At 39.9% G+C, this 27,731-nt stretch overlaps 1 protein-coding gene across 1 annotated transcript in view; it reads left to right on the forward strand.

Moving 5' to 3' along the window:
• KCNU1 (potassium calcium-activated channel subfamily U member 1) overlaps nucleotides 1-27,731 on the forward strand; it is a 152,863-nt gene that overhangs the window by 24,039 nt on the left and 101,093 nt on the right. Inside the window, 6 exon segments of the mRNA XM_059049166.2 lie at nucleotides 5,659-5,775; nucleotides 16,293-16,354; nucleotides 17,472-17,562; nucleotides 19,212-19,323; nucleotides 20,280-20,355; nucleotides 22,069-22,144. Coding sequence (XP_058905149.1) covers nucleotides 5,677-5,775; nucleotides 16,293-16,354; nucleotides 17,472-17,562; nucleotides 19,212-19,323; nucleotides 20,280-20,355; nucleotides 22,069-22,144 — 516 coding nt within the window. The 5' untranslated portion in view covers nucleotides 5,659-5,676.

Consider the following 27,731-nt stretch of genomic DNA (forward strand, 5'->3'; position numbering starts at 1 on the left):
TGCTCGGAACACTGGAAGTTGCTCAATGCGGACGCACACCTGCGCACAGACACACGCATCGTGTCACTGCGCACACCCACACGTGTACACACCACACGCCACGCCCTATGCATATCCACGCTGCTGATGGCACTTCTTTTGGAGGACAGTTTGTAGTGAGACGTGGGAAATATGGAGTAGAAAAGTGTGATTAACTGCAGATCCATGCATCAATAGATTCAGTATTTCATTCAGCTAACAAATATGTTGAAAGATCTATGATATATTCATTCAGTCACCAGTTCTTTACTAAGTTCATGTGATTCGCCTGGTATGTGCTGGGTGTGTGGTTGGACACAGGGTACTTGGTGAAGAAGACAAGAGGTAGGGTCCCCAGACTTGTGGAGCTTACGGTCTGGTGAGGGAAGGTAGGAAATAAACCAGGCAACAAGGAAATAACAGAGCTATAAGCGCTGCGACGTGCTGAGGAGGACGGGGTTGGGATGCTGTAACAGAATCCTGGGGCACGGGGCTGGGCCCTCCTTTTTGTACGATGGTCGGGAGGTCGTGAAGGGGCGTTCAAATGAAGACTTGAAAAGAGCAGCTGCTAGAGGTGGGAGCGGGTGGTCCAAGCGGAGAGAACGGTGTGTTGTAAAGGCTGGAAGAAGCGAAGCCTGCGTGTTCTTGTAGCTAAGAGGAAGCAGTGCGGCTGGAGCACAGTGTGGATGAAGCAGCATCCACAGTGTAAATGGGGTGCGGGGTGGTCAACTAGCCCGGTTTGTCCAGGACTGAGGTGTCTCCCAGGGTGTTGGACTTTCACTACTGAACCTGAGACAGTCCTGGGGAAACGGGGATGGGTGCACAGCCTAGGTTCAAGGTGAATTTGGAGACTGATTGGAAACCATCCCCACATTTTCTGACTCACCACAGAAGCTAATAATATTATCACAGTCAAAGAACATTAGAGAAACAAACTACCTGTCTGTTTAAATTGACTTAAATATTTTTCTGTTCTCATAGGTCAGTTTCCAGGAAAAGGGGAAAAGGTGCCTAGACAGCATCTTGGCAAGAATTTGTAATACTTTGACAATAGTCAATCACAAAAGTTAGGAAGTGAGAACATTTCATTGATGGCGACAGCTTAATCAGACGAAGTCAATGATGTGAATGAACTTTGACTTGGAAACTGTGATCGTATTCTCCAAATACCTATAGGCGTATAGTGTGTACCTGATATAAACAAATAAATCCCTCCCTTCCCCTCCCTTCCCTTCCTTCCTTTATCCTCCGGTCCCTTCCTTTCTTTATAATCAAAATAATCTAATAGCCAACAGTACCTTTTCTTGTACTGAGTTTTGTACTTTTCTAAATATGATCCCACTACCTTATTGAACCTCAGTGATCCTATCAAGTCGGTATTATCATAAAATAAGACTATGAAAAATTAAAGTGACTTTGGAGGCACCACACAGTAACTTAACAGAAGAACTGGGGCTGAGCTCAGAGCTCTGAACTCCCAGAGCACAGTTCTTTATCATGCTGCCATCTGCTAGTTAGCCAGCTGAATGACAGCATTTTGTGAAAATTACAGGTAAACTTAAAGGAAGGAAATATACCTGTGGTAGCATTTCTAGGAAAGTCTGTCGTTACGTCTGCCACTGGTAGCAGGCTCATGACAGAGCCCAGAGGACAGCAGCATTTCTCCTGGGTCTCATCAGCTCATGTCAGGTCGTCTTCACAATAACTCAGAGGAGCCAGCGCCTCCCTCGGGCACGGGCATTTTGCCTTCCACTCCTGCATGCTGAAAGGCTTGACATTTCTTACACCTTTGAAAACATCCGAGGAAATGAAAGCTATTGCTCTCACGTTGAACTTTACCTCCGCCGGACCAAAGGGTTTGCTGACAGGGTGGGGATAAAAGCAAGAAAGGGGAGGACCCCGTAAGGCAGAGATCAGGGGGCCAGATTCCTGAGCTCAGAAGCAAGCAACCAGCGTCCACCCAGGCGAAATTGCTTCCTGCAGCGCCTGCACCCTGTACCATGCCTTTCCAGCTGAGAGGCTATGCAAAAGCCCTGAAGTCCTTTTCCTCACCCGTCCTTCTGTGGTCACTGAGAAGGTGGCATCACCTAGAAGAATCGGCACATTGACACACGTGTGGATGGAAGTCACTTCACTCAGAAAGGGTTGTGCTGAAGTTGTTTGCACAGACCAAACAGACGACCCTTTGAGCATGGCCGCAAAGGATACAATTTCCTCAGGGTCGTGGAGAAAGTCAGTAGCAGCATCCGATCGAGAATGCGGGTCTTCCGAAGACCTACGTCATGGACCTTCTGCCGTTCATTCATTTGCGTCCTGTGAGTCGGCACCTCGGTTGTTACTGGACCCTCTCGCTGTTACTGCCCGGGCCTTAGGACTCTAGTACACCGAAGTCCAATTCCTGGAATCATTACCATGTGATCATGACATCATAGAAGAAGCAGCCCGACAATTCTGTCTCCTGATGTGTCTACCCAAGTCAGAGGACGATAGTTGGGAAGCCCTTGGAGAAGATGTCTTGTACAGCTGAGATCCAAGCAGCGTTTATTCTTTCCTCCCTTGTGACCTTCTTCATTGGACTTCTCATCTTATTAATCACCAGGCTAATCTGGAGGAGCATTAAAAAATGGCAAAAGAGCGAGGGAAAAGGAATTTTCTTGGTCAGTTCCCCTGTACGAAGATCAGAGACAGGGTTGGCATGCATTTGTGTTTAGAAGACCATGGAGGCTTCACTCCGTTTTCCCGGGTTAACGGCCAGCTCTGATGCGCTGACTTAGAAACGGGTCCATCCTGCTCAGGCGTGGAAAACAGGACCCCAGGCCGCCATGCCAAAGGGTGCAGCTACAGGGCCAGGCCTCCTCTCCCACCACTGGGGGAAGCAGTGCCTTGTGTGGATGACGATGCATGTGAGCTCTGGAAACAGATGTCATTGTTTTGAAAAAAACATCCGCTACCGTGAGGTCTATGCCTCTGTTTCACATTTTTAAATGACAGTTGTGTTAGGTACCGTGAGGAAGGCAGAAAGGAACGTCAGTGTCAACCTCACCGTCATGAATCATTCACGCAGGCTGCTCATATACTCACAAGTATACATTGCCTTTTATACACGGTAATACAACGCACGGAGTGGTGCACACATGCAGAAACCCACGCATACACGCACACACCATCCAGAGACAAACTCAGGGACACTTTTTTACACCCAAACAAGCTTTGTGAGGGTGGGCACTATTGAATAACAACTGGAAAATGATGGTAAGACTAATGGTATCCTATGCAGATAAGACTCTGCCTAAGAGAATAAAAACGCTCACATGTTACATAATGGCTGTTCTGGTACCAATGGTTGAAAGCAAAGATCTGTTCAGTTTTTCTTTCCCCAATTTTATTTTTCTGATTTCCATAACAGAACACATCAACTGTGTTTTGTAATTAATACTGAAAAGTTGCTTGAAACATTGCCTCTTGATGCCAAACATTGACATAAAATAAAAGAATTTATAACTTGGTAACTTCTTAAGGTCATTGCCAATGTCCTCATATGAAATTCAGGTGTCTGCATTCTAGAAGTCCCCAATATGGAATTTTATAGATTTTGTCGCTAAATGAGTTTATGCTATTACTAATTATTTCCAGATTAAAGACAGTAAGCAGTGGCATAGCAATTGGGGAATGAATCCTGGGCTTCTGATTTCTTAACAACACTGACGGTGCGTGAATGGGTACTGGATATGGTGAATATGCCTTCTGCTTTTTTTTTTTTCAGCACACAACTGAATTGGTAGAATTGTTTAATCTCCTTAGACTTCTGCTCCAGGAAGACTTCTGCTTCTTCCCCATCATATTCATTTTTGTGTGGTTACAAAAATGTGAGAACACATTTTTCCATAAACATTTGCTGTATTTTTCATTTCATTCTTTTGATATAATTTATGTCTGCCCTCCAGTCCAGAGGTACCTTTTCATTTCGAATAGGGAGCAGATGTTACAAAATGTTAATAAGCAGGGTCTGAGCAACCAGAAAACTATACTGTTCTGCTTTTAAATCTTGAGGAGAGAGTTTCATAACAGTTGAGTGACTTCTTAATAGTTCACAATATCTAATTAAATTGAGAGTGTTGCCTTTTTCTCTAAGCCTTTGGGAAAGTTGGCCGAATGCAAAATTGTCACAAATCTAAGTACTGTGGAAAGTTCTTTTAAAAATTATTTGGAGAGTCATAATTTTCTCCTTAAATGTGCATTTTAAAAGATTTACTACATTCATAAGTATGATTTTATTATATCTTAGGGCCAGTTTGTTTTGCCACAAAAGGCACCTCAATTTGATAATGGAATTCAAATGAAAAATCAATGCCCCGACCACTTCCCAGGCATGCGCAGGACGAGTCCTACGTATCAGTGGCAATCGTTGATCAAGATATAAACTCTATCAAATAGCCATTTAATGAGACTTCTCTTCTTACCATTCAGAAAATACGAATAGAAAAATTAAATCATTTCAAAAACCTGGCTCCACATAAAATGAGCTTTTCTAAAAGTCAGAGGTCTTAGTCTGCATAGTGCGGTCAATCCCGGTTCACTTGTGTCTTTCTCAGGGGTAGTTCAAGGCTGTCAACAGACACAGAGGCTAGTTCAGGCTCCAGACTGGCCTCATTGCCTGTCCACCAGCAGGTCATTTAATTTCTCTGTACCTCGGTTTCCTTATTAATAGAAAATGGATTTAATCAGACTTACTTTGGCTACCTCATAGGATTATTATAAATTTCAAAGACAGTGGTCCCTTTGTATCCCTTTGCGGTTGCAGGACACACCCCCAAAATCTGGGGATGCTCAAGTCCCTTATATAAAATAGCATAGTACTTGCATATAGCTTTTGCACATACTCCAGTACCCTTCAAATCATTTCTAGGTTAGTTATAATACCTAATACGATGTAAATGCTGTGCAAATAGTTGTAAATATAATGCAAATGCTATGTAAATAGCATGTCAGCACCCCATAAATTCAAGCTTTGTTTTCTGGACCTTTCTGAAATTTCTTTTTAAAAATATTTTCTATCCGACGTTGGTTGAATATGCAGTTGCAGAACCCGCGGATACAGAGTGGGGATTGTATAATAAGTAAAGATAGTTTGTAAACTTGAGGAAGGATCATAATTTCGACAGGATGTGATACCAAATAAGGAATGAAAATCAACATAACATGGCGAAAAGTTTCCTTCTTCTTTCTCACTCGAAAAAGCAAATACTTAAGTAATCACCTAGAAATCCATTTGTCATTTTTGTCTGTGTATCTTGACAGAAAAGGATAAGACACTTATTCCCGGAACAGAGAGAAGCACGCTGCTCCCGACCCTGATCATAACAATAGTGTCAGCGTGAAGGGTCTGGGGCTGAGGGCATGTGAGATGGGCACGGTGAAGACTGCAGAATTCAGAACGAAAATACTGCCGAAGAGCAGTAAAATACAAACCCAGTAAAATTCATCGTGTGCAATAGGGAATAAGTGAGTTCAGGGTTCCCGGGGTTGGACAAGGTGTAGTGCGTTCTGGCCGATGCTCCAGCAGGAGACACCATCAACACATAAAACAGATGACCTCCTCTGAGACCCAGCTCACTCTCGATTTCTTTCTCTTGCTTCTAGGAAGTAACGTCAGGTAGCATGGACCGTAAACATTCAAGAAGTCTCACTTTCCAGGGAGTCTTTCGTGATCGTGTAGAAATGTTGCTCTCGGCACAGACCTTTGTGGGACAGGTGTTGGTGAGTACATTTCCAGTGCTCACTTGCTAACGAACTTTAGCCACGCGTGTGATGTATGGTCAGTGTGAAAGCGTCTGCTGGCCTTGTCTAAAATATCACTACCTCCCAACGCCGTCTCCTTGTGTCTGTGCTCTCTACTGATGACTCTGCTTGCTTTTTCTTTGGAGTGAATGTAATTACTTGGCATTACACTTTCTATTTGTTGTCAGCCTATCCACTAGAAGAAAGACTGTATTAGGGCAAAGGTTGTATGCATTTCATTCTCCGTGTATGTAGATGAATGTCTGGCATGCAGCTGTTGCTCAAAAAATGTTGGGTTTTAGTGGATTCTCTGCCCTGTGAGGTACAACTATTTTCCCCTCCTTTGATTCCAACAGCTTCCTTTCTTCATTTTACAAACTGGTCTTTTTTGGCCCCTCTATGATATTTATCATTTACTTCCTGTTTTAATCTAGGTAAACGTTGACATATTATAACTCAGTCCAGGCATCATCTCCTCAGGCACATTTTACCTTATCTCCATATTAAGCTAAGAGTCCCCCTCTCTAAGTTTCTATCATTTCCACTGAACGCTGTTAAATTAAAATTCTCTGTGCATATGCCTGTCTACCCTAAGTGCACTATGGACTCCTTGAGAGAAAAGACCGTCAGGGAAATGTTTACACCCCATTGTCTGGAAATAGCAGATGCCCTGTAAATGAGAATATTGCCCCATCGTCATTTCAGTGGTAGCCTTTGATCTGAAACATTCGAAAACAATCTGTAATTTGAGGGTATGCTGCCATCCCATGGTGGCATGGTGGAAGGAGACGTATGTGAACGAAAGATTCTCCTCTGCTTTTTGTAATTAGTACAAACATTGTTCTTTTCTGTTAATGTTGTTTAATTCCAATCTAACTAATTTTTTAAAAACTTATCTTAAAGTACATAAGTAAAACTGCTTTGATAAACTCTGCAGGGAATACTGAATCATCTGGAAATGTGTCTCTCCGTTTTTTTCCTTCTAAAGTTTTGGTCTCTTTTTAGAAATCCTTGTCCCTGTGACCTGTTAGAGAAGGATTTTGTGATTCTCTATGATTTTTATCAGGAATTTGTTAGTTAGGATCTCTTCGAGTGTTCAAATCATGTTGGATTATATGTGGATAATGTTGGAAATAAGGTAGTAAAGGACCCTGGGGTGAGGCAGAAGAGAACTTCCACCGTCGACCACGTAAGCACTGCATATAGGGATTGGGTGGGGAAGGAATGACCATTGATTACATCTCAATAAAAATTATTTCTTTAATGATGGAAAAATTGTTCTTTCAGTCTGTTACAGCTTATGATTAAATGGTTGGAACAACAGGAAGCATGGAGTAAAGATTAAATTAGAATAAAAAGTCTAGCATTGAAACACAGAATTGAGACTCTCAGCGAGGGTTCCAAGCAAGTGTTTTATGAAAGGATGAGAAAGAAAAAAAAGTGGCTTATAGATTTCCTTCCTTCCACCCATCCGTCCTTTGTAATTTCCTTCCTTCTTTCTTTCAACAAATATTTACTGCTTGCCAACTACATGCAAAGCATATACTCTAGACGATGAAATATGCGGGCAAAAATCTTGCCCTTATGGGACTTAAATTCTGGTGGGGGTAGAGATGATGAATGTGTACATAAATAGATAAGATAAATTCACATGATGATCAGTGCTGTGAGGGAATGATGAGTGATTTGTTTGTGAGTTTCGGTGGTTTTGGTGTTAGATCACATTAGATACAGTGATCTGAGAGGAAATCTTTGAAAAGGTAAGATTTGAGCTGAGACTTGAAGAATCAGAAAGATAAAGTGATTGAATAGTGGAAGGAACAGGTTTCCCAATAGAGAGAAGAGACTTGTGGATGTAAAGGGCTCAGATTACTTACTGCAAGTACCAAATGAGGTTCCGGTGCTAGAGGCCAAGAGGGCAGAGGACTCTGAGGTCTGATTGGAGACAGGAGAACCATGCAGTGCTTTGCACTTTGTAGCAAGGAGCTAGGCTATTCAAATGGAATAATTTTATTCTAGTGCAAAGGAGAGTCACTGAGGGGTTTTTAAGCATGGGTTGACATGGTCTAATTATGTTTTAGAAATTCAAGAGGCACTAAAGTTTGAAAATAAAGGAATTGTCAAAGGCATACTAGGCAAATGACAATAGTGTGAATTCAAGGCAAAAAAACAATAAACGAAGCCAAGTAGCCTGTATTCGTTTCCTAGGATTGTTGTAACAAAGTACCACAAGCTGAGTGGCTTAAACAACAGAAATGTATTGTCCCCCAGTTTTGGAGGCTAGAAGTCTTAGATCAGAGGTTGGTTCCTTCTGAGGGCTGGGAGGGAGAGCCAGCTGCATGCCTATCTCCTGGATTCTGGTGGTTTGTTGGTAATCTTCGGCACTCCTGGGCTTGTAAATGCACCCAGGTCTCTGGCTTCATTTGCACACGGTATTCACATCGTGTTTCTTCTGTTCATGCCTGTGTCCAAATTTCTCCTTTTTATAGGGACACCAGTCATATTAGATTAGAGTCCATCCGTATGACCTTATTTTAGTTTGAATCCATCTGCAAAGACCCTATTTCCAAACCAGGTCACTTTCTGAGGTACTAAGGGTTAGGACTTCAACATACCTCTTTGGGGACACAATTCAACACATAATTTTGGAATGAAAATTTGTAACTAACTTCAACCAAGATATAACATCATGAGTATCATTATACCAAAAATATAACTTCAAGATAATTAATAAATTAAAAATTACAAGAAATCAAAAAGCAATATTAAAGACACATTGGTAGTATGAACTTTTAGTTCACTTATTTTATATCAGGAGACACTAAATAGAAAAGAAGAAGAAGGAGGAGAAGGAGAAGGATAAAGAAGACCAAAGTAAATTAATTAATAACAAAGAGCTGACTGAAATGATCAAACTCCATATGGTAAAAACATAACTTAAACCTACAAATGTCTACAAACTATTTGTAAATATTCAGTATATATTAATAGGCCCCCAAAAAACAATCCCAATTAAAAAACTTACAGAGTAGAGGCAGAGGACATAAATTGAACACAGTACAATAAATGGACAGGAAAATAATAAACTCAGAAAAAAAGAACCAAAAACAAATAAGTTACAGCTAAAATATTGTAAATATCTCTTTCTAAAATGACTCTTGACTCATAGAGAGATCAAACTTAAAATTGCAGAATATTTAAAGAGTAAAGATGATGAAAACATCACATATCCCTTGCACCTACATTATAAGTTGGGAATTGTTCTAAGTTAAACGCATAACATTGACAACTTATCTTGATAAATAAAAAATAATTAAAATAAATGAATTATCAATGTTGAAAAGTCAGAGAAAGAAAACACATTAAATCAAAGGAGAATAAATAAGAAAGCTAGAAATTAACAAATTATAAAAGAGCTGATTATTTGAAACAAACAATAAAATAGAGAAATCAATAGGTAGGCTAAACAATCCAAGAGGGGAAAAGCAAAATATATGGAATAAGACATTAAAATGAGAAAATAAATACAGATAAAAAGGAAATTGAAAGATAAATGCACAATTAAGTATGAAAACCAAATGATTCTGTAGGACAACATAAATAAGCAAAAATGACCATGAAAAAAAGAAAGAAACTTAAACAGACCAAATAACTGGAAGATACAAAGATATTGTCAAAGACTTTATCAACATCACCACCACTACCCTTCTCCCCCCTGCCTACGGGAGACCCAGACAATTCTGAGGTCCAGTCTGCTAGATCTTCAAATAGTGAATCTCTCTAATGCTAATTAAATAGTCCAAGGGCATAGAAAATACAAGAAAGAAAGTATCTGATTTTCTTTTTCAATGAAGGCACAGTATCTATATCAAAACCCACAATGATGGCAAATTTAATAACATCTGTAGACTAATATCTTAAATACCTGGATACGTGGCCAACAACACAGTGTGAGAAGAAAAAGGAAGGAGGAGGATGAGGAGGAGAGGAAGGTGTTATTTAGAAAATAAAAGAAGGATGAAAAGAAAAAGAAGGAAAATGAAAAGGAGAGGAAAATGCAAATAGTCAAAGGGAAAGAAAATATTATCTTCAAAACCGGAGACCTTCGGAGATCCTTCTAGAGATGAAACAAGGCAATGTGCTGATCACCTCTGCAGCATCTTTGGGCTTGTTGCTTTAGTTATCACAAGCATGTTTTTACAGCTACCTGTGGGAGGTTTTCTACTGAATTTAGTTCCAAAGAGTCCTATTCCTAAACTGTTCCTTTTTTTGGATGCTATTAATTGCGTAACTGCGTTTCTCTGTTGTTTTGATAGCTAAAACATTTAAGAACCAAAAATATGGCTCATCTTTAGTAAGTGTATCTACTTTTAGCATCATCCTAGGCACTACTTTATGTCCATCTTCTATTTTTCTGTCTTCTCTGGCAGGATGAATATAAGCGCAGGTTTTTGCATGTTGTCCTGATGTAACTGTTTAATAGAGTCTCTTTCATTCTTAAAAGTCTATGTGTTGTGACAATAAACGACATAGCTGCCTTAGCTTTAAGTGAAAAGTTTTGTTTTTCAAAGCCACGGGACATTTTCCAGGGAAAATGAGCCATTAAAGAGAATGTAACTTTGAAGGTCTCCTCGACTACTCCATAGATTCAACTCCACCTTTCTCCTTTGACTAGAAAGTATGATTTTTTTTTTTCTCTTTCTACTCCTAATTGACACCATTCCCCTCTCATGATGGGCCGTGTCCCTCCCTTTTGGTCACATGTAGCCTTGCTGGAGATGTATACATTTCATGATATACATATATATATATCGTATGTAATTAATATCACTTTTATCCTTCTTAATTTCAATAGCCTGTTGCTAGCCAACCAGGAAGCCACCACAGTGGTTGGCTAGCATCACAGGGACCTGGTAGGAACGGGCACCTTTGAGGATGGGTCCCCGCCCATCCCAGGCTCAGTTTTTCAGTGCCCCGTGGAAGGAGTGCAGGAGTTATGTTAGATGGTTGCCTGTTCCTCTGCAGAAGCAGCGTGGTACTTCTCAGGCTGCTTCTTTTTCAGACCTTCCTCATTCTGTCAGAAGGTCCTGGCCAGTACTTCGTTTCCTCCTAAATCATCATGTTGGTCAATTTCCTGATCACTGGGTTTATTTTTTTCGTCGCTGGGGCAGCTTTGATGAGCCGAGTCTTCCCGAGCTCGCGCTCACGCTTCCTCCCAGTCAGCTCTGCCGAGGGCTGCCACTCATCTCCCTTGTCAACCTGGGGATGCCTGTATCCGGGATCCCGGAGGCTCCATCCAGCCGGGCTCAGCCTGGAAGGCGCAGGTCAGCACTGCGCATGCCCAGCGCCGGTCCCGCCAAGCCTGCGCAGCCTTCACCCTGGACAGCCCTCTAGGCTGGCCTCGTTTTAACTGATTTTTCAGTTGAATTTCATTTATAAATTTTTTTTTCCTCAGAGCGCTTCTTTGGTCACATCTCATAGACCTTGGCAAGTCATGTTCTTATTTTTAGTAATGCCCGGTTCTTATTTAGGTTAAGTTTCAATTTTGATTTCTTGCTTGATTCATAATCTATTGTGAGGAGTGTTGCATGCTTTTGTTTCCTTGGTGTTGGACTGGCTCTCTTTTCTACTTTGGTGAAATTTATGGTCCAAGAATATCACTGCCTTTATGATCTCTAGTTTATGGAATTTATGGGGAAATTCTTTGTTCCCTAGTACCTGATCAATTTTTATTACTGTGTAATGGACTTTTGAGAGAATCTGTGTATATTTTCCATACCCTTAATTATTTGCTGACTGATTGAAAAGGGCATGTCAAAATTTTTCATTTATTATTTTATAGTTTTATCAAATATCTTACATTTCTAACAGATTTGGAGTTATATATTTTATGTAACATCAGTCAATGCATAGAGTTACCTATTATAACTCCTTGGTCGATGGTGCCTTTTACTGATATGAAATATCCATTTTTGTCACATTGAGTGGGTTTTTGTTGTTTTTGTGTTTTTGTTTTTGTTTTTGTTTTTTTACCCATGGGATACTTTAGAACATAATGTTAGCAGGTAACATTGCTTTCATTTTATTCATACTTGGTTAGGATGTCTTTGCCCAGCTCTCTTTCAGTCTTTCTGTCTTATTTCCTCTTAAGTGTGTCTCTTTAAATATCATGTGGCTGCACTTTTGTGTTTATTGATTTAAGAATGCATTTATTTGTTCATTTACTGGATAATTTAATTATTCTCCTTTATGGTGATCTGTTTCATTGTTCTCTATAACATATAGAGATTGAATTTACTGCATAATAGACTATCTAAATTTCTGTGCCTTAAACAAACAAATGGAGTGTGTTGGTAAAGACAAGGAGAATGGGTATTAGATACACAACTAGGACCTTTGTGACATCTTAGTTCCTTATCTTGCTGGAGAGGCGGAATGACATGGTGATTGAGAATTTTGAGAGACATTACCTTAAGCATTGGCTTCTCCACTTCATCTTGAACAAGTTAATTTTCCCAAATTGCACTGCTTTCGCATAATGTGAATAACCTCCTTAAAATACTGTAGGGAGTATTGTAAACCCTTCAAGGGTGTAGTAAGTACTGACGATTCGCTGATGTTTACATTCCTTATTTGTTCCTTTTTGTTAATTTTATTTATTTTCTTTTGTATCTTTTGACTTGGGATTTTCCATTTTTAATAGAATATCATAGGTATATCAGTCAATGAAATTCAGAATAAACTTCCCACCTGTATTTCTCTCTAATAATATCTCTGCATGTTTTATATCTATATACTGCTCTCGCCTGAGACCTTTGGCATGCTTTTCCTCCACACCACCCCTCCTTCCTTCCAGAAATTGTTGAATTAATCTGAACACTCAGTTCCAGATTGCTACTGTGCTTTTTAGTTTTTGTGGCTTTTCGCATAGTACAGCTGGTCAGATTTTCTTCTTAACATTTGCTTCAGAGTTAAAAATTCCATTAATTTTACCAGTTTTATTAGGCACCATTTTTTCTTACCTAACTTATTTTATCTAATTTTTTTTTCTTGAGTACTTGCCATATTCATTTGCGAGGGAAATTGTGGGTAGTACACTTTCCGAATTGTTGAATGTCCCCCAGTTTTTTCCCCTTGCTCTCATAAGTGAACAACAATTTGGTTGGGTTTAGAATGCTTGGCTTGTAATCCTTTTTCGTAAAACCTCTGTAAATGCTGTTCCAAAGTGTTCTGGCTACTTAAGGATACCAAACTCTTGTCTCTCGGCTCCAAATCCACCCTCTCTCCTCTGCTTTGTGATGTGAGGCTAGTACGCAGCCACCACATGTCTCTTTGGTCAGCTCCCTTGTGCTCTAGAGGAGGGGAAGGGAACTGCCTTTCTGTGTTTTACATCTAGTTTTTTCAGCCTCACTTCATCAGTGGCTTTTTCTTCCAGTAGCAGTGCTTGGTTTCAGTTTCCAGGCTTTTCCAGCAGCACCAGGACCAAGCTCACAGTGTCTCTTCAGATGTGCCATTACTAGCCAACCCAGGACCCCTCCTCCCAAGTCCGAAGCCCCCCTCCGAAGGGCACCTCTTTGATGCCCTTTGGCATCGAATGTTTTGAAATGTTGAGAATCCCAACCTCCCTCTGTTGATCTCCCAGCCAGTCCTTGGGGGTGCAGCTTCTTGCAGTTCCTACCTCTGTGTCACCCCCATATTCCTTGGTCTTCCCAATCCTCCAGTACTATTTAACAGCTTTTTAGAATCTCACCAGGAACACTAATTGTAATAATTAAGTGTTTAATTACATATTCTATGCTCACTCTTTCACTGGAGGTTATTTCATCTATTCTGTGTGCCTGATCCTCCTGTCTTCTTATGCCTCCCGTATAACTGGCAACTTTCTGGTGTCCTCTCATATTCACAAGCGAAGACTTAGAGTATTCATAGAGCCCCTCGTTAACTGCGTTGGTGGCTGTTTGGATTCTGAAGACGCCCATAACCATCCGCCAACTAAACGGGCTTTAAGCCCCACTGTAGAAATCACAGCTCAGGTGGCGGGCTTCCTACCCCTCCCAAATAGCCAGCACTTCCAGACTTTGCCCCTTCAACCCAAGGGAAACTCCTAAGTCCTCTCAGGATATCTCCCATTTCTACCTGACTCACCAAACAGCCTTCACAAGCTGTTAGCTCCCAGTGCTTTATTTTGGGTTGGTACACATTTTGTTGCTTATTATATATAATTTCTGGATCATCCTTTTTCGGTTTGTGGCATGAAGTTGATATTGTTCTTAGATTGAATAAAACTAACATTTTCTTCTTTTATTTATTTTTTTTGTTAACTTTATGGTGTGGAGGACTATAAATATATGACCTTGTTACCGTATTTCTGGAAGCCTGTCAATACGTGATTTATAGATGAAGAATCACGTATGGGATTTAGTAAGAGAGAAAAAATATGTAATCATATGTAAGGAGAAGAAAAAAGATTTCATGGAAACTATTAATAATTATCAATCTACTGATATAAATATATATATATACACACACATAGACACACATACGCATATCCACTCCCAGCATTTTTCCTGAGCTTCAGACTACATTTGTAACCAAATATCTCCATGAGACCCACAGTCTTAGTGATATCTCCCTCGACCCTTGATTCAGATGTTAAAATGGAACTGACAGTAAGAGTTGAGACCCTAAGAAAAATAGATGCCACTAACTCCCATTAACGTGCAGCATTGCCACTTACAAAGCAGTTGGAGGAAGACCAGTTGAAGCTCTTAGCATCTTGACCAACCCCATGTAAATCTGGGTAAGCTGGAAATTGAAGAGGATTTTGGAACAAGCTCTTATTGTGGCAGAGGTACTGGGGCGGGGGGTGTTCCTCCCCTGTCAAGCGAGAGACCACTTAGAAAGGTCAGCTGGCATCTCTTGGAACTCTGGGGACACAGAGAGCTGATGTGTGGGCTCGTTGGTGAAGAGGGATGGCCACACCGAAGAGAATCTGTCCTTCTAGTGTTTGTTGGGGCAAAGAGTGCTCGAGCTGGTCCGTGGGCCAGATGTGGGTCACATGTGAGAGTCTTCTCGAACCTGTCCAAGTAGGCATCTGGAGGGGGAAGAGTTCCAGCAGAATACAGGAGTGCAAGGTGCACTGAGAAAAGAGTTGTGAGCAACCAGCGAGAGAGGACGCTTTCATTCAGCTTAAGGGAACCGCAGAGGGGACGCTTAGCAATTAAATATTATCAAGCTGCAGCCTGTCGGCCCCCTCCCCTTGCACTTCTGATCGTTTAAGTTGCTCTCCTTTATTTTCCTAGCATGCATCTTCTCACATACCACCTAAGGTACATGTTAATTACTATTTATTGTCTAGACCCTAAGCTCTATAAAGCAGGGATATTTGTGTATGTTGTTGAATGATGTTTCCCAATCACCAGAACAATACTTGAGTCACGATAGGTACTAAAGAAATATCTGTTGAATTTGAATATGAACTGAATTGGGAATCTCCAACACCCCAGGCAAATAAACAGTAAACACCTCCCGTGCCTGGAGAGCCCAAGGGTGAGAGCGTAGTGATCTAACACCAGTCAAGTCCAACACTTCCTGCTATTAGCTCCCCTTTCTGTGCTCCGCTTGACACTGACCTGGGATTCTCAGAGGCCTAAAAAAAACAAAAGGGTTAACAGAGAAGAAACGAATCCCTTTTTGCGTACTAGTAGCCTGCTCAAGGAACACCTGAACTAGAAGGGAGTGAAGCTTTAATTGTAAATAAAATACAGTTTTACACAGGACTGAACACATTTTTTTAAATGTTCGGAAGCTAGAAATAACTGATTACCTGCAGTTGACCCCAAAATTCACCGAGGCTGCAAAATATTTCATCCAAATGTATTGAGGGTTTTAAATGGGTAAATTTCTGATTATATTCCACAAATTCGTACTTTACAGACCAGATGTATTGGCAAGTTAAAGCGCTCATTTTCTCTCCTCACTTTATAGCGTGTTCCCTCCTGTCAGAATTCTGCGCATCCTTTAGAGGGGCATGTTTGGGACTGTTTCTTCTCCAACATCATAGGCAATTCAAGTTCAGAGTCTGTATCCCATGGCCCGCATCTTCTAGCGTGTAATAAAGTGCATAACACATATTAAGCACTTAATAAATGTTTGATGAGTGAGTGAATGAATAAACAATAGGACTTCTTGAGCTCAGAAAACCTTAGGAGCAGCAGAAAGGACAAATTGTTTATTCTGAAGCGTGTGAAAGTTAAAATTAGGTAGGTAAAATGGGTAGGTACATGTTCATTGACTGAATACCCAGTAAAGGTCCAGTCAGTTTTTGTTGAGTGAATGAATGAATGCTAACATAAATGTATGTGTGGGAAAAAATGGCTACAGGTATATAGGCAAGGGAAAAAGTTAAAACACAGTTTTGTTGGTGTGTTTATTCATCTATGTTCATGCTAATAGAATGGATCTGTACATTTGTCTGTGTTTTATTTTTTTTTCAGGTGATCCTTGTCTTTGTCCTAAGCATTGGGTCTCTTATAATCTATTTCATCAACTCCACTGAGTGAGTAAAATCCCCAGTCAATCCTGTCTGCTCATATCAGTAGCTTACCAGCTAATTTGGAATATTCTGTCAGGAATAATGTTTAATATACTTTCACATAAACTCACACACACAAGCTCATAAGAAAAGGGTAAGTGTTTAGTTCCCCCTAGGAAGTACTAAACCCAACTCCACAAACAAACAAAAACATGCATGCGTCTCTCCTGTATCCTGTCATCCTGCACTGCTAGGAGCTGGGGTGCTGTGCATATGTCTATTCTAGTTTCTGGGACTACAGGCCTCCAGCTGTTGTCTCCTCCTTTGGACCGTTTATGTGGGCCTTATGTGCCTTTGGATTCCTTAGGTGTTAAAGCAGAAGTGCTGTAGTCATTTCAGGGTTTCTCATAGGTTCTAGACAAGTTTGGATGGTCTGAGGAAAGAAAATGCTAGACCTCACCGGGGATGTAGGAGCAAACTATCCTCTGTTGTTCTCTGAAGGCATTCCCTTCTCCTGTGCCAAAGTTAGGACAGCTTCTCGGACACAACCCAACCTAACCTGAACTCCATGCTGATCCTCTGGGAATTTTATTGGATTTCCAGCTAAAGTAAAACTGGGATTACAGGGCCACACAGGTCAGGCAACTTTAGAGATCCTACAGAAGCTAGTAGTCTTTGTTTTGTGGATTCCTTACTGACCTTTTAGGAACATTTCCTTGGAATTTGCTTCAGATCAGTTCATTTGACGTAGAGTAGCTCTCTTATCAGAAGTATACTGAAGCCAAAATGTCCTGGCTGGGTAAGATGGTCTCGCACACCAAAAAGAGCCACATAACCTCTGTGCCTCTGTGCCTCTGAATCCCGTTGATAAAATGAAAATGGAACCAATAAACTCTATGAAAAGAAGAGCAGGTAATTCTTTTGTTATTTTCAGCTACATTCACGGCCCAGAGGTTTTGTTCATGCATACCTCTACTCCCAAGAGAAAAGTAATTTCCTTGAGATGTGCACATAAGTGTCTGGGTTGACCATTCATGGTAAATAAATAGAAAATTGCCCACCCATTCTCTTTATTTGGACCTCTGTAGCCACAGCTTTTAAAAATGCCCACCTTTATAAACTGTCTTTGTTTCTTTTCCAGCCCTTTTAGAAGCTGTTCTTCACACCAGGACAAAACCATCCCGATTGATTTGATTTTCAATGCTTTCTTTAGTTTCTATTTTGGATTGAGAGTAAGTACCTATTGAACATGGGAGTAAACGGGAATACAACAGGCGCACTGTAAAGAGATCTGGGTTATACAAGGAGATGCCTTCCTTAGACAATCTGCTTATGCTTTCAGGCTCTAAAGCCAGAGGATCTGGGCCCTAAATTGTCAAATGTATAACGAGACCCCCAAACCGTCTCCTGCACTTGAAACTGTAAACCAGGTCAACAGTTTTAACACAAATGAAAAGGATTCCTTGTTAAAATATCGTCACCCTATCACCCAGTCCTTCTTATTGGCTTCCCACTTGCCACTTAGAAGAGCAACTAGTAATCACAAGAGAGCAGAACTTGAGTAACAAGCCTCTGAAAATGTCATCGGCTCCACTGATGGCATATGTGCCATATAACTCTATAAAATACTCTTGTGCCTTTAATTTTGTTGCATTCATGTATTCAATAGTTCTCTCATTCCACAAGCACTTTTTGAGGGACCACCCTAGATCTAGATTCTAGATTTATCTATCTCATGTTTGTGAGATAGACACACACACACACACACACACACACACACACACACATATATATAAACACATATACACACAAATATATACACACATATATACACACACATATATACACATACATACATGCACATATACACCCATATATACGCACATACACACAGACACACACATATACACACAAATATATACACACAGACACACATACACACATGTATATACACGCACACATATACACACATATATATACAGACAGATACACACACGTACACACACATATCTATACACACAGGGACACACACATATACACACATACACACATATATACACACATATATGTACCCATATACACTCGTATATATACACACACCTACACACATGTATGTATACACACATACACACACGTATATGCACACACATATATACACACACATATATATATACACACACACAAACACATGTATATACACACATATACAGACACACAGAGGTATATATATGCACATATAAGTGTGTATGTATGTAACATGTACATGCGTATGAAAGGTATGTCATGTATGTATTTCTATGACCTTCCTTCAAACTTATTTCAACCACACTGGCCATCACAGTTTTATTTTTACAGCAGCCCCTCCCTTCTGGAAGCGCCTGCTTTCTTATTCCAAATAGGGAAGCTCATAAACACAAGCCTTGGCCAACCAAGCTTCTAGACCTTTTCCATTGAAGACCATCCTAAATCTGGTATCTTCGTTGCTCACAAATAGGGGGTTTTATCTATATAATTATATATATATACCAGGAAGCTCTAGGAGCAGTAGGAAGGTCAAAGGGATTATTCTGAAGTAGGAGAGTTAAGATCTGGTAAGTAAGGTGGATTCATGTTCATTCATTGAATACCCCCTAAAGGTACAATGTCTTTATCTATATGAATATATAGGTATATATATATATATTTATATATAAATGTGTATTTACTTATATAGCTATATAAATATATATGGGTATATGTATGTATACATTGAATGTAGGTAATAGAATGCGGTCAGAGCTTCAGTTGGTGGGTGAAGTGTACCTGAAAAAAGCCACTCTTGTGTTCACTGTAAAATTTTTGAGGGTAACAGAATTTGGGGTCTTCTGTTTTCATTTCATAGTTTGTGGCAGCTGATGACAAGGTCAAGTTCTGGTTGGAGATGAATTCGATTGTAGACATCTTTACCATTCCACCAACCTTTATTTCTTATTATTTGAAGAGTAATTGGCTAGGTAAGTGAGTTGTGGGAATCAGAAGCAATCTCAAAAAAAACCCCTCAACATTCATCCGTACGTATCCTTTCGTTTTCCTTTAAAGCCTAAATGGTGTTTAAAAAAATTCCTCCCCGTGATTATATGGTTTTGTAATACATTTTCAGAACCCATTCTTTTTTTTACCCCAGTCCCTGACGATGGGCCTGATGCCAGTAGGTGTACGAGGTTGTTTATTGTTTATGGATTATCCGTACCTGAGGGGCAGGGCCCCAGCATCCTAGCCCCCTGTGGCACCTTTGTGCTGAGATCCCACATGACTGGGAGAAGTGAAAAGCCTCCCGTAGTCTTTAAAAAGTATAAATCATCATATCCAGACATGCGGTGACCTGTTAGAGATTTTTTAATTAGTTACTTTGTCTTTAAGGAGAATGTATTGGCAGTACGTGCGCATTCTGTGGCTTTTGTCAGTTTTTATGTAATCTTATGTTATCATTTATTATCTACAAAATATTTCCTACTAGTGTTACTATCAGACTACATAAAGGCAAACAACATGCAAACCCTAGGGAGCGTATCACAGAGACTCTGTAGTAAGGAGTTAAAGTGGTTTATGGATCATTTGCTCTCCATTCTAAAGAAGAGTTAAATAGAGTAAAATGTGAGTTGTGCTTATTGCATACTTTGTAATAATACTACTACTCAGCAACCCTTCGAGGTAGATATCATTATAATTCCCATTTTACAGATGAGGAACTAGAGAAGCTAAGGGCGTTGCTTTAGATTACAACAGCCATTAAGTGAACCAGAATTTGAACCAGTGCTCAGGTCTTAAACTGATGGCATTGTAAGATATTATATTTGAGCATATTTCAGGGAAAGAAAGAGCGTAAGCAGTCCCAGGTGTGGTATAATTCAGACTGCTCCCTTTGTGACCCTCATCTTTCGGCAGCTTTCTTTTTTTGATTGCGTTGTAGGTTTAAGGTTCTTAAGAGCATTGCGGCTGCTGGAACTCCCTCAAATCTTGCAAATTCTGAGAGCCATCAGGACCAGGTAAATGCCAGCCCTGCCTCAAGTACTACTTACTCACTCATTCAGATTAGGAAATTCAAATGTTAACTGAACCTTCAACTCAGCTCATTTCCCATCAGAAACTTCAGTGCAAAAGTCACAAAATCCCTTACTTTCCAAGATACCATTTGCTTACTTTTCTCTCACTGCATTAACCTCACACACTGGCTGGAAAGTTTGCAATCATCTTGAAGAGTTTGTTTCTTCTGTTTCTTGGACCTACAATGTGTCAGTCCATTTAGGCTTTAATTCTCCCCCCCACTGAAAAAAAAATTTATTTTAATCAAAGCAATTCAGGCAAAATAGACTTTCAAATAAAGACTGTTACAAGAGATAAGGAAGGACACTACATAATGACCAAGGGATCAATCCAAGAAGAAGATACAACAATTGTAAATTATTTGTGCACCCAACATAGGTGCACCTCAATACATAAGGCAAATGCTAACAGCCAGAAAAGGGGAAATCGACAGTAACACAGTAATAGTGGGGGACAGATGGTCCTGACAGAGAATAAAGAAATGCAAGCCTTAAATGACACATTAGACCAGATAGACTTAATTGATATTTATAGGACATTCCATCCGAAAGCAGGAGAATACACTTTCTTCTCAAGTGCGCACAGAACGTTCTCCAGGATAGATCACATCTTGGGTTGCAAATCAAGCCTCGGTGAATATAAGATAATTCAAATCCTATCAAGCATCTTTTCTGACCACAACACTGTAATTGATTAGAAATCAATTATAGGGCAAAAACTATAAAAAACAAACACATGAAGGCTAAACAGTGTGTTACTAAATCATCAATGGATCACTGAAGAAATCAGACACTTTGATTCTATACATTCGTTGTCATGAATCGATCCTCTGCTGTCTAGGAGCGTAAGACAGTTCCTCCAAGCCTGAGAGCTGCGCAGCAGCAGCAGTGAGCTCTTGCTTACAGAAATAGAGCTACCTAAATATCTCCAAAAAATTAAAATTTACAGTTTAAAAAAAAGTCCAAACTACCTTTAAGCAGCAATCCTGTTAAAGTTTTAGGCAGTTTGGTCTAACGTTACCCACTCACAATCTCCATGCCTCTGCATTCTCACTAGAAGCATCAAACAGTACCAGCCAGGTGGGTCTCACTAAGGGTTTATGCTTTATGGAGCATTTGTGATCAGAAAGGGCTATTCCTGTGTTGTCGGTAACCTTGCTGAGAACCACAGAGATTTCAGCTAAACTCTAGGGCTTTCCGTAGGAGAACAGGAGCTTGTTTGATCCTCTTCATTCAAAGATCCTGGTGTGAGTTTAGCAATATGGAACTACATTTCTGTGATCTACTCAGAATTTCATTTTGCAAGCCCACTCTCTGGATCCTTGGGACACTGCCTTTTTTCAGTATAATATTAGGCTAGTGGAGATCATCAGAACCTAAGCTTTTGGGACACGTGTGTGTGACGGGGTATGCCTGAGAGTTGTGCATCTCCAATTCTAATATGTATACGAAGCAAGCAGGGGATCCTGTAACAATGCAGATCAGTAGGTCAAGGCAGGGCGCGGGATGCTGCATTTCCAGTATGCTCCCAGGGAAGTGTAACATTGTTCCTGGCCCATGTCCCGCACTTTGAGGAGCGAGAGTTTAGAGGATGAGGTATTTGTGTTGTTCGGGAACCTGTCAGAACCCAGCAGCTCTTTGTCTTTCTTCCCCTAGCAATTCAGTGAAGTTTTCCAAGCTGTTATCCATCGTTCTGAGTACCTTGTTCACTGCTGCAGGATTCATTCACCTGGTGAGCATCTCATCCAACTCCCTGTTGTTGCGAGTGAGCATGAATGTCTTTTATTTGAAAAATGGAGGCAAACCTTCTGAGCTCCTGTCTCCATCACTGTAGTCAGTGTGAGGTTTATCTTTTCGCCTCCTTTGGATGGGTTTTCTCCACCCCATTACTTCTCACAAATATGTATCTCCTACACTCACGGTATCAATGTTCCTTCTTCCAACTTTCAAAAGCTGCTCTTAGGAAAGGGTTTAATAAGTTTACTCTTCTAAGGTATAAGCAATAGGTAAAGTTTATTACTGGATCATCATAGGGGTTCCAGCAATTTGAAAAAGAATAAAGGGTCAGAGAAATGAAGCCAGTGAGATAATGTTGTACTTGCAAAAGCTGGAGAGTTGGGTGAGGGAGCAGTTGCTGAGTTGCAAAGGGGAGTTTGGGGACCTTCTTGGTTCTCCTGGAATCAGTCTGTATACATAGCTGCCTACTTCGCCTACAAGAAAGGTACATAATCAGCAACATAATAAATGGACTTCAACAATAGTAAAGAAACTCCTGGACTTTATTGCTCCAGGAGAGTTGAAGAGAAATCATTAGAAAATGCAGAAATTGAAGTGGGATGTTAAAAGCCTGCAAAGGCCTTTGAGAAAAGCAAAACCAAACAAAAAAAAATAGAGCAGAAGTTTTTTTCCACTTGAGCCCTTCTCTCAAAATTAATTTAAAAATCACAAGGAAAAGGAAAAAAAAAAAGGTTAAAGAAAAAAACTTAACCACGTTCAGTTCATCAAGAAAAGTGTCAAACACCAAATTTGTTTGGTGTTTCAAGAAACAAGATACAAACTACTATGCATAAAATAGGTAAGCAACAAGGATTTACTTTATAGCACAGGGAATTATATTCAATATCTTGTAATAACCTATAATGGAAAATAATCAGGAAAAATTACTGAATCACTGTGCTGTACCCCTGAAACTAACACAATATTGTAAATCAACTATACTTCACTTTTTAAAAAAAGAAATCGGAAACCAGCCACATCCTTCCTGATCATGCAAGCAGGAGACAGATTTTCTGGAGAAGAAGTGTCACAGCAGTAAAGGTAGATTCCTGCATCTGGAGGTTTAGCCCAAGGGGCATGGGTCTACGCTGGGAGAAGCAGTCACCAGTGTTCCCGTAGAGACCTGTTGGCCATCACAGAACGGTAGGCAAGAGGATGCTAAAGGAGAAACCATGGTAACAGGTTTTGGGGGTTTTATTTTGCCTTTAATAGAGGTTCCAATGAGGGGCTCTCAGGCTGAATGGGGCCTACAGGCATATTTTATTGGACCTAAGATGTTTGTATGATCTGTTTGCTATTTTTGTATTGGTTACTAAGTTTTTTAAGAGAGCTCATATTAAAAAGCCTGGATTTCTGGATTCTTTGCAAAAACACAACATTCTGGCAACCCACTCTCCCAAGGCCACCAACAGCCCTAGCTGAAGAGTAGCTGCTCCCTGTAAATCTCACAGGCTTCTGGTTTGAACATCTCAGGCCCCTCTAAGCATGTGAACGTGTGCTCCTATGGGGCGTCCAGTCACCCTGGGGAGGAGACCTCCAGCGAGGATGCGTGCAGAGAACGAGGGAGAAGCCGCCTGATGGTTTTGGACTCAGGGCCATCTACTGTGGGTCACACCAACACCTGAAATGTGAGAAACCTAGAAAAGCTGTAACCCAGAGCAAACAATCGGTAGATTTTGTTCAGAGGATATTTGAAATGACAAACCGAAATAAAATCTATGATTGTCCCAACTGTCCCAAGTCACTCCTTCCCGAACTCACCCTGTCCTCCAGCTAAAAGTTGATAGCATAGGAGGGTGAGTGTCCACCAGAAAGGAATCAACATGGTGCCTATGCTAAAATTCTGCCCAAAACAGGGAGTGTGTTGGAAAGCAGAGACATCAGTATAACAATTACATCATATAACAGCTGTCAGAGAAACAATAACAAGATAATTTGCCCAAGGGAACAAAGGAAATGTTAAGGAAAAGCCCTCCTTATACAAGGATACTTCAAACAAAGTACTCAAGGTTTTAAATAAAAGATTACTAAACCATAGCAGGAGTTGAAAATGGCCCAAAGATACCAGAGAAAAAAGTTTTACAGAGCCAAAAATCACATTAGAGGGGACACAGATGTAATAAGTGTGACAGAAATATGCTCAGAAACATGGCGGACAGGATTGAGGCAAAAACACTGCCATGGGACAGGACAAAGATACTTAAATGATATGGAGAATAAACATGAAAGATGGGTCATGTTGATTTAACATACTGTAAAATTCATGTTCCTGAAGAAGAGGACACAAATACGGTATCAGAAAAATGTTTGAATATAAAGTATTGAACCTGTAGATTAGAGGGTATACGGTATCCCAGCAGAAATAACCCTAAATGAGTCCAACCATAGTTTGGAACAATTACCAACCTTTAAGGGTAAGGAGAGAATCTAAGCAGAACAAAAAAAGGTCTGTATTAGGGGGGAAATGAAACTAGCCTCAGATATCTTGCCAACATCAGTCAGTGCAGGAAGGTGACAGAGCAGTGTCTGCCAAGGTTGTGTGCAAGTGTAACCCATCCGTCATTTTAAGCACATGGAACAGAGAAGAGCATCATGAGTCCCTTTTAAAAATGACCTTTAAGATAAAATCCAGCCACATAGGAGATGAGTCAAAACCAAGACCTCAAGAATGAGGAAACCGTGATAAAAAGGAGTGATGGTGATTACTGACTGAATTGAAAATAGAACAAAGACACGACCAAGGGAATTGTGGGTACAGACTAGAACACACATGTACCATGTAAAAATAATAAAACCAATACAAATAATGGAGAGGTAGGCAGGGGTGGGAGAGTGTCCTCATGTCCTCCGCCTCCGTAGCACAGCTCACCTAAGGTTGAAACATAAGGTTTAAAAGTGTAAAGTTTCAGTTTTGAAATGTGACATTAAAAATAGGTAACAATTCAACATATTCACATTGGCCCATAATCCTTCATCTTTAAGTTATTTCCCATCTGGGGCTGAGGGTCGATGCTAACATGGTCCACGGCAAGAGCAGGGTGGCCTGGTAGACCAGCAGGAGCTGACAGGTCTTCGGAGTGGGGAGGGGTTTGAAGCACTAAAGCAGTACTTCCAAAGAGGGTGAGTTAAATGGGAAAGGGTTATTTAACTTACTGTGAAGGAGATTTCTAGGTTGAAATAAGTTTAGTTTCAGTTTGTAAAACATGTTGTACAAGGGTATGATGGCAGCCCTGTGCTAAGATGTTTACAAGACAGTATGGGGTTTTAGCTTAAAGCAAACTGTCCCAAACAACACTTCCAACTCCTGGAAAAAAAAAAATGTATATATGCACACATGTGTATATACATATATATTATAGTATATATATCATATATATGATTTTTAAAATTGAAGTATAGTTGCTCTACAGTATTATATGTTATAGTGTACAATATCGTGATTGACAATTTTTAAAGGTTACACTCCATTTATAGTTATTATAAAATATTGGCTATATTCCCCGTGTTGTACAATATATCCTTGTAGCTTATGTTATACCTAATAGTTTGTACCTCTTTCTCCCCGACCCCTATATTGCCCCTCCCCTCTTCCCTCTCCCCACTGGTAACCACTAGTTTGTTCTCCATATCTGTGAATCTGTTCATTCTTTGTTATATTCATTAGTTTGTTGTATTTTTTAGATTTCACATATGATATCATTCAGTATTTATCTTGCTCTGTCTGACTTGTTTCACTTAGCATAATACCGTCCGAGTCCATCCATGTTGCTGCAAATGGCAGAATGTCATTCTGTTTTATGGTTGAGTAGTTATTTCATTGTATATATATATATATACCACATCTTTTTCCATTCATCTGTTGTTGCATACTTAGGTTGCTTCCCTATCTTGGCAATTGTAAATAATGCTGCTATGAGCATTGGGTTGAATGTATGTCTTTGAATTAGTGTTTTTAGTTTTTGGGTTTTTTTTTTTTGTTTTTTTTTTTCAGATATATACCCAGGAGTGGAATTGCTGGGTCATATAGTTGTTCTATTTTTAATTGTTTGAGGAACCTCCATACTGTTTTCTACAGTGGCAGCACCAATTTACATTCCCACCAACAGTGTAGGAGGATTCCATTTTCTCCACATCCTCACCAGCATTTGTCATTTGCGTTCTTTTTGCTGATGGCTGTTCTGACAGGTGTGAGATGACATCTCATTGTGGTTTGGATTTGCATTTGATTTGCAACATGATTAATGATGTTGAGCATCTTTTCATGTGCCTGTTGGCCATCTGCATGTCCTCTTTGGAAAAATGTCTATTCAGGTTTTTGGCCCATTTTTTAAATTGTTTTTGTTTGTTTGTTTTTCTGGTGTTGAGTTGTAGGAACTGTTTATATATTTTGGATATTGACCCCTTATCGGTCATATCATTTGCAAATATCTTCTCCCATTCAGTAAGTTGTCTTTTCATTTTGTAGATGGTTTCCTTCACTGTGCAAAAGCTTTTAAGTTTAATTAGGTCCCATTTGTTTATTTTTATTCCTTTGCTTTAGGAGACAGATCCAAAAAACTATTGCTTCGATTTATGTCAAAGAGTGTCCTGCCTATGTTTTCCTCTAGGAGTTTTATCTGTGTGATTTAAACTTGGTTTTCTTACAGTAGAGCAGTCTTAGAAAGCAGTAAAGGCTCCAGATCCGTGGAAGCTGATTGGTAGACTTTGCAACCAAATCTACTACCAGCCCTGAGACTTAAGTATAGACATGCAATCTCCTTATTTGGGAGTGGAGTATTAGAGGAGCCCACACTCTTAACCTACTCGTCCAACTTAAGAAGGAGGCAGCAGTTGGCACACCACTTTAAAAAAGTGATCGAATACCTGAGCAAAGTACATTATTTCTAGTTTTCATTCTGGTTCTTGGCAACAAAACAAAAAACCTACTTTCCCCAGCCACCTCTAGCATTTTACCGTCTCTCGTGGAAAAATGGAAATGGAAAACATCTAGGAAATAAGTACGATTTGGGGAAAAAATGTCTAAAAACAGAAACATAAAGGAAAATTTGTATATCTTCGATATAATGTTTGTTATATATCATAACAAATGATATATATGTATAAATTTATATATATATTCTATAAAGTGTAATGTCATTGCCTAAGTTACTCTTTTTGTTTAAGGTAAAAAGAAAATCAGATAAACCTAGGTTTCTTAACATGTGAAGACTTAGGGGGAAAATCAGAGGAAGATTATTCCAGAGTTTCTTTTTTTTTTTAATTGAAGTATAGTTTATGTACAATATTATATGTTACGGGTGTCCAATATAGTGATTCACAATTTTTTAAGTTTATACTCTGTTTGCAGTTACTGTAAAATATAGGCTATATTTCCCATATTGTACAGTATATCCTTGTAGCTTATTTCAGAGCTTCTTTTTTATCACTGAAAAGATTTTTGCAGGGAGGGAGGAAAGTAATCTGGAAAACTTGTTTGCTCCTCCTGAGACTCCAGCATTCATGCGCTTAAGCTCACTGAGATGAAGTGCCCATTTAAGTTCTGC

The sequence above is a fragment of the Kogia breviceps genome, chromosome 20, assembly GCF_026419965.1.
Source record: "Kogia breviceps isolate mKogBre1 chromosome 20, mKogBre1 haplotype 1, whole genome shotgun sequence".
NCBI lineage: Eukaryota > Metazoa > Chordata > Mammalia > Artiodactyla > Physeteridae > Kogia > Kogia breviceps.